A 7500-nucleotide genomic window follows, 5' to 3' on the forward strand; every position below is an offset into this window, starting at 1 on the left:
ACCAACATCATCACCAACACCAACACCATCTCCAACACCATCACCAACACCATCACCAACACCAACACCATCACCATCACCAACACCATCACTAACACCATCACCAACACCAACATCATCACCATCACCAATACCATCACCATCACCAACACCATCACTAACACCATCACCAACACCAACACCAATATCATCACCATCACCAATACCATCACCAACACAAACACTAATACCATCTCCAACTCCATCACCAACACCAACACCAACACCATCACCAACACCAACACCATCACCAACACCACCACCAACACCAACACCAACACCATCACCAACACCACAGCCATCACCGCCTGTACCACAACACCACCCCTATCGTCAGTCCTCCTCCCACCTACCACTACTAACACCACCCGCCACGTCCCAGGTCAGCGGCCGAGCGCAGCCAAGGGAACACAGGCTGTCGTTCAGGTCTCGGGCAAGAAACTCTTAGACAAGAACCATGAGGAGTGGGACGTGCGCGTGGACGGGGTAAACGGGAAGAAAATCACCTTCGAAGTAAGTTCCTAAAAGGCAAACTGGTTGGTGCTTTTTTTTTCTTCTTCTTCTGTCTCTGTTTGTTTGTCTGTTTGCCTGCTTGTCTCTGTTTGTCTGTCTCTGTGTCTGTCTCTGTCTCTGTCTCTGTCTCTGTCTCTGTCTCAGTCTCAGTCTCAGTCTCTGTCTCTGTCTCTCTCGTTCTCTTTCGTTTTCTCTCTTTTTCTTTCTTATACTTGGGAATCGTATTGTAAAAATATATATATTAAAGTTGTAGTTGCGTTTTTTTCTCGCTCTCTCTTTACTAAGTCTAAAGCATAATAAGAAAACTGCGTGGCTACAATCTCTCAGAAAAGAAAACCTTAGAGAGTATATGACACGTGCCTTCCCCCGCGACGTAACAGAATAAAGCCCAAATGCTAACCACCCCAATCCCGCCCACAGATTCAGATCCCCACCGACGCCCCCGTGGGTGTTTGGAATCCCGCGGTGGAGGTGAGTCTCAGAGCCACCTCCGACTCGGCCCGACACCTTCACCGCTCCGACACACATATCTATATTCTCTTCAATCCCTGGAACAAACGTAAGTTTATATACCCCGTCCAATCTCAGGAAAGGAGAAACTGGCAACTCACGCTAGACTTTGGAAGACTCCGATTCGCTGTAAGACTTTCTTAAAAAAGAAGAAGAATAAAGTGGTCCAAAACAATTAAATAAATATTGTATAGAATTATAGACATACGTAATTGCAATAATTAAGTGCCTAATTCCATGTAGTTGTCATCATTGTCCGCTGATTAGAATAAAAGAGAATAGATGAATCGGAATACTCCAGACTAAGGAGTGAGTTGCCAGTTTGCCAGTTTTCCTTTCCTGAAATTGGACGCACCATAGACAATTTAGTGATATAGACAATCCCTGCTTGATCGGTAAGGGTAATGGTAATAATAATATTCTTAATGTTAATAAAAAAAAGACTCTTATCCCATGCTTATTTTTGATGAATTTGATAAACTAATAGAGTAGTTAAGGTATTCTAATCTCTCATGTCATACCTGAGCGTTCCTGCAAAATCGCAGGTAAATCTAAATCCTAGATGTTCAGAATTAAAGGTGAAGGGATGATAAAAGTCTCAGGTTCTTGGAAACAACAGTTAAGCAGTCCATACACCAAGTTTTTTTTTAGAAACGTTAACCCGTTTGTGAGATGGGGATCGGTTGTAAGACTGATTCAACATTTGTTAAAAAGCTTTAAACAATTTAAATAATTTTCACGAACTTTGTTCATATCTATCTAATCTCCATTTGACTTGGATGAACTTCCACGTTACACCTTGTCTGTCTCATACATTAAATTATTATGTACCTTCTTTTAGCACATACCTTGTCCTCCTGCAGACGATGGGACGTACATGCCGGACGATGAGAAGCGAGACGAATACGTTCTGGCTGACGTAGGAAAGGTCAGTGCGCAGTCCCCTTCAGCTAATTTCGTGAATTTTTTTTTAGTTTTTATAGAACAAAATGTTATTGTCCACTACGCTCCTCTGACCGCCATCGTTCCTCGTCCTCCAGATCTGGGTGGGCAACTACCCCTACCCCCACGGCCGCCCCTGGGTCTTCGGCCAGTTCGACGACGCGGTGCTGCCGGCGAGCGTGCTGCTGCTCGAGAGGTCGGGCATCCCGCCGGAGTCGCGTGGCGACCCAATCCGCGTGTCCAGAGCCATCTCCAAGATGGTAAGCGGTGGTTGTATGTTTATTATTATTTTTTTTTCTCTCAGACTGGAGTATCTGAGATTTTCCATCTACAGTAGATTACAATTATATAACATAATCTACTGTTCTTTTAAGCTACATACACGGTATCATACCACCAAACAAGTTCTTTGTACTGAAATTGCTACAATAGAAAGCATCTAAAAACCTTTTTAATTTATTTATCTAAAGGCAGTGCTACATTTTAATTGTATGTGCACGTTACTGTGTTTGTGTTTAAACCCATAAAGCCTATCCGTTCTCCACCCAAAGGTGAACAGCAACGACGATGACGGCGTGATTGTGGGTCGTTGGGACGGCAAATACGAAGACGGGAAGACCCCCTCGTCGTGGTCAGGCTCTATCAAGATCCTGGAGGAGTACATCAGGAGCAAGCGCCCGGTCCGCTACGGCCAGTGCTGGGTCTTCGCCGGAGTTGTCAACACAGGTCATTAAAGTTATATGAGCTTCTTCTGTTGGAGCGTGAATAAAGCATTCTGAGAAAGGAGGCTATTTGGGGTGAATTCAAGGATACAAAAGTTCATTTCTGTAGCATACATACCTAATATATATCTTGATTATACATATAATGCCCCGCAGTGTGTCGTGCTCTCGGTCTGCCCAGTCGAGTGGTCAGTAACTTCGCCTCAGCACACGACACCAACTTCTCCCTCACCATAGACGAATACGTTGACGAGAAGGGCGACGAGATCGAGTAAGTCCGGAGGTCATGAATGATTTACGGGTTCTGTAATAAAGAATTCCCGAAGGACCTAAACAGTTGGAGGGAAAATAATGGGTTTTCTCTTGCCTCTACGTTTTCACATGTATCTCTTTACCATTCAGCTCCTCATACCGCGGAGCTACACCTGGAGGCCTCTACGATTCCATCTGGAACTTCCACGTTTGGAATGACGTGTGGATGACCCGACCGGACCTGCCACAGGGTTACAGCGGCTGGCAGGTCATCGACGCAACGCCACAGGAAGCAAGTGATGGTAAGTGATATTATCATTATTGTTATTATTATAATTATTGTCATTGTTATTATTATTATTATTATTATTATTATTATTATTATTATCATTATCATGATCACCTTTATCATTATTACCATCATTATCATCATCATTATAATAATACGATGGAAATACTAAAAATAGTGCGTATTAAAGAAAAAAGCTTTCTTTACCTGATTTACATTTTGCATTTCTGAAAGCCAAAGATCAACGACGCTTATTTCCCCAGGCTCCTACCAGTGCGGGCCAGCGTCCCACGAGGCCATCCGCAGAGGTCAAATGGAGTACAAATACGACGTGCCCTTCGTGCTGGCTGAGGTCAATGCAGACGTCGTGCATTGGCAGAAGGACGACAAGGCGCAGGACGGATTCAAGAAGCTCACCACGAACAAGAGGAGGTAAAGAGGAAGAGGGAGATATAGAAAGAGAAAGAGAAAAAGAGGGTGAAGGGAGGGAAGAGAGGAAGGAAGGGTGAGATAGAGAGAGAGAGAGAGAGAGAGAGAGAGAGAGAGAGAGAGAGAGAGAGAGAGAGAGAGAGAGAGAGAGAGAGAGAGAGAGAGAGAGAGGCAGATTGGCGGAACAGAGAAAGAGAGAAATGAAAAACAAGCAAACAAGAAATAAAGCCGATCCAATCATCCACAATTTCCCGTTTACAGCTTCATAGCGTTAAAACCTCCGTCCCTCCTATCGGCCACTTGCATTATCCCTCTACCCCTTGTTTCAGCGTCGGTCGCCAGGTGCTGACCAAGAAGGTAGGACCCGCAGTCGGTTTATTCAACGACGACAAGGAAGACATAACGCTGGAATACAAGCCTCAGGAAGGTACAACGGCCGAGAGGGTCACGCTCCTAACGGCTGCCCGAAGGTGAGATTTTTTTTCCATTTTTTTTCTTTATTTGTTTTTCTTGTTTTATGAATTTAATTTTGCTTGTTTAGGCGAGGTTGTTCTTATGTTTCTTTATCTAGTTTGTGTTTTCTTCCCCTAATTCTGTTGGGTTGATTCCTATTAATTTGATTACCGTATTCTACTTGACCATAGTCTTACTAATCTCATTCCCCGATTTCACGATTATACTGAATTACCGAATTACCGAATTTTCTCTCTATTTCTCCCCATAGGACCCGCGCTGCCAGACATGCCTTCCGTCTCATGTCCCAGGAAGTAGATGACGTTGAATTTACTCTCGAGGACATAGTGAAAGTACCCATTGGTGAAGGGTACACCGTGACGCTCACTTGCAAGGTATTAGCTGGAAATTGATTGAGTATTTGCTGGGAATTGATTGGGTATTTGCTGGAAATTGGGTATTTGCTGGGAATTGATTGGGTATTTGCTGGGAATTGATTGGGTATTGGCTAGGAATGGATTGGGCATTTGCTGGGATCTGTTTGGGTATTTATTGAATATTGGTTGGGTATTTTCTGGAAATTGATTGGATATTTTCTGGGAATTGATTGGGTGTTTATTGAAGATTGATTGGGTATTTGCTGGGAATTAAGTGGATATTGCTGGACATTATTGGGTATTTTCTGGGAATTGATTAGGTGTTTCTCGGATATCGATTGGGTATTTGCTGGGAATTGATTGGGTGTTTATTGGAGATTGATTGGATATTTACTGGGAATGATAGGGTATTTGCTGGGATTTGATTGGGTATTTGGTGGAAATGGATTGGATATTTACTGGAAAGTGGTAGGGTCAAAAAAAATTGGATATTAATATGGGACTGGTGAGATTTTCTGTTTTCTTTTGTCTCTCTTGTGTCTTTCACCCCTCTCACTATGTATATTCTTTCTATATATTTGTTTCTATCTATCTATTAAACTATTCTGTCTCTCTCTCTCTCTATATATATATATATATATCTCAACTTCTCTAACTATTGATATATGCATATCTTTCTCTCTTCCTCCCAAACCCCTCCACCACTCTCTCTCTCTCTCTCTCTCTCTCTCTCTCTCTCTCTCTCTCTCTCTCTCTCTCTCTCTCTCTCTCTCTCTCTCTCTCTCTCATCCTTCCCCAACCATCCACATGCGTACACCTCTTTCACGCCTTCCTCTCATGCAAACCCCTTTTACCCCCTTCCACTGCAGAACGTTAGCGAGGCCAAGAGAACCGTGAGTGTGGTAATGACCTGCACCAGTATGTACTACACAGGCGCCCCCGCTAACCCGATAAAGCGCCGCGAGGGAGAAATCGTCCTCGAAGTTGGAGAGAGTGTGTATTGCCATTATTGTTGTAGTTAGCCTTTCTGTTTGTGTTATTATTTTTGTTCGTTCTTAGTGTTGTTGTTAGCTTTGTTTTTAACGCCGTGGATATTTTTTAAATTGTTATTGTTAGCTTTTCAGTTCATTTTTGTTGTTATTATTAGGCTAGCTGTTTATTATTATTGTCATTCTCATTAGCACATCTGATATTATTATTATCACTATTATTATCAGTTGTTATTTGAATTATTTTCATTATTGCCATCAGCCTATTATAATATATTTTTTTAACCATTACCATTATTATTATCACAAATACAATTATCCATACTTTCGTTATTGTCATCATAACCATTACTTCTTCATGAACTTGTTACCAAGACTAAGATCAATACTAAACCACCCCCTCTTCCTTTCCCTCATCCTTTTCCCTCCTCTCCACGCAGCCAAGACCATGACCATGGAAGTGACGTACGGTGACTATTACGAGAAACTGGTCGAACACGCAATGGTAAAGAACGTGGCTATTTGCACCGTGGCGGAAACCTCTTATGCGTGGGTGGGCGACGATAGCATGGAGATACAGAAGCCGGATGTCAAGATCGAGGTAATGTGGGGGTCAGGTCGGGTCAAGGGTCAAAAGGCTCATGGGTCAAAGGCTCATGGGTCAGAGGCTCATGGGTCAGAGGCTCATGGGTCAACGGCTCATGGGTCAAAGGCTCATGGGTCAGAGGCTCATGGGTCAAAGGCTCATGAGTCAGAGGCTCAAGGGTCAAAGGCTCATGGGTCAAAGGCTCATGAGTCAAAGGCTCATGGGTCAGAGGCTCATGGGTCAAAGGCTCATGGGTCAAAGGCTCATGGGTCAGAGGCTTATGGGTCAAAGACTCATGGGTCAAAGGGTCACGGATTTGGAAATGGGAAGAATATGGGGAAAAGGGAGGGGGCAAGAATGGTTCGAGAATATGGAGTGCTAAGAATTGATGGGGTAGTTGAGTGGAAACGTAGGATTTAGATAGAACATGAGAGTAAACCAACGTCTTTTTTTGTCATCATCATTTTCTCTTTAATAATTACCATCACCAGTAGCATTATCCTTTTCATCATCACCACCACAATCATCATTATCACCACCTTCACCACTCCATCCCTCCCACCACCTCCACCCCTCCCACCACCCTCCTCCTCCCTTTCACCACGAATGTCCTTCTCTACACCCCTTCCAGATCCTGTCGGAGGCCACTGCGGGATTACCTCTCGCCCTCAGGATGTCCTTCACCAATCCCCTGCCGATAACCCTCAGGAACTGCGAGCTGGAGGTGGATGGGCCCGGCCTCCTGCGCCCCAAGACTATACCGATCAGGTGAGTTGTAGGCCTATGTGGAAATTCTGTGGAGATACTTGATGCTGTAGGCTTATGTGGGAATTTTACGGAGATGAGATGAGCTGTAGGCCGATTTGGAAATTCTGTGGAGATACATGATGTTGTAGGCTTATGTGATAATTCTATGAAGTTGAGATGAGCTTTAGGCCTATTTGGAAATTCTGTGGGGATACTTGATAATGTAGGCTTATGTGAGAATTTTACGGAGATGAGATGAGCTGTAGGCCTATGTGGAAATTTTGTGGAGATATTTGATGTTGTAGGCTTATGTGAGAATTTTACGGAGATGAGATGATCTGTAGGCCTATATGGAAATTCTGTGGAGATATGATGTTGTAGGCTTATTTGAGAATTTTATGATGATGAGATGAGCTGTAGGCCTATGTGGAAATTCTGTGGAGATTCTTGATGTTGCAGGCTCACGTGAGAATTCTATGATGAGATAAGTTGTAGGCCTGTGGATTTTTTTTTTTTTTTAATATAGGAATCAAGATAGTTGTAAGTGAGTTGTGGAAATTTTATAAAGATCAGGAGAGTTTCTGGCCTACATGGGATTTTTAGAGGTCAGGTTGGTTGTAGGCCTATGCAAGATTTTTTAAAAGGGAGATCA

General features: G+C 43.3%; 1 protein-coding gene across 1 annotated transcript in view; it reads left to right on the forward strand.

Annotated features, from left to right (window-relative positions):
• The window catches only part of LOC125033897 (hemocyte protein-glutamine gamma-glutamyltransferase-like), a 16961-nt gene that overhangs the window by 7829 nt on the left and 1632 nt on the right, over positions 1 to 7500 (forward strand). Inside the window, exons 4-16 of the mRNA XM_047625470.1 lie at positions 422 to 552; positions 973 to 1111; positions 1926 to 1990; positions 2103 to 2264; positions 2556 to 2730; positions 2883 to 2997; positions 3129 to 3280; positions 3531 to 3699; positions 4026 to 4166; positions 4421 to 4544; positions 5396 to 5519; positions 5956 to 6116; positions 6733 to 6869. Coding sequence (XP_047481426.1) covers positions 422 to 552; positions 973 to 1111; positions 1926 to 1990; positions 2103 to 2264; positions 2556 to 2730; positions 2883 to 2997; positions 3129 to 3280; positions 3531 to 3699; positions 4026 to 4166; positions 4421 to 4544; positions 5396 to 5519; positions 5956 to 6116; positions 6733 to 6869 — 1795 coding nt within the window. The remainder of the gene's footprint in view (positions 1 to 421; positions 553 to 972; positions 1112 to 1925; positions 1991 to 2102; positions 2265 to 2555; positions 2731 to 2882; positions 2998 to 3128; positions 3281 to 3530; positions 3700 to 4025; positions 4167 to 4420; positions 4545 to 5395; positions 5520 to 5955; positions 6117 to 6732; positions 6870 to 7500) is intronic.

The sequence above is a fragment of the Penaeus chinensis genome, chromosome 17, assembly GCF_019202785.1.
Source record: "Penaeus chinensis breed Huanghai No. 1 chromosome 17, ASM1920278v2, whole genome shotgun sequence".
In the NCBI taxonomy this organism is placed as follows: Eukaryota; Metazoa; Arthropoda; class Malacostraca; order Decapoda; family Penaeidae; genus Penaeus; species Penaeus chinensis.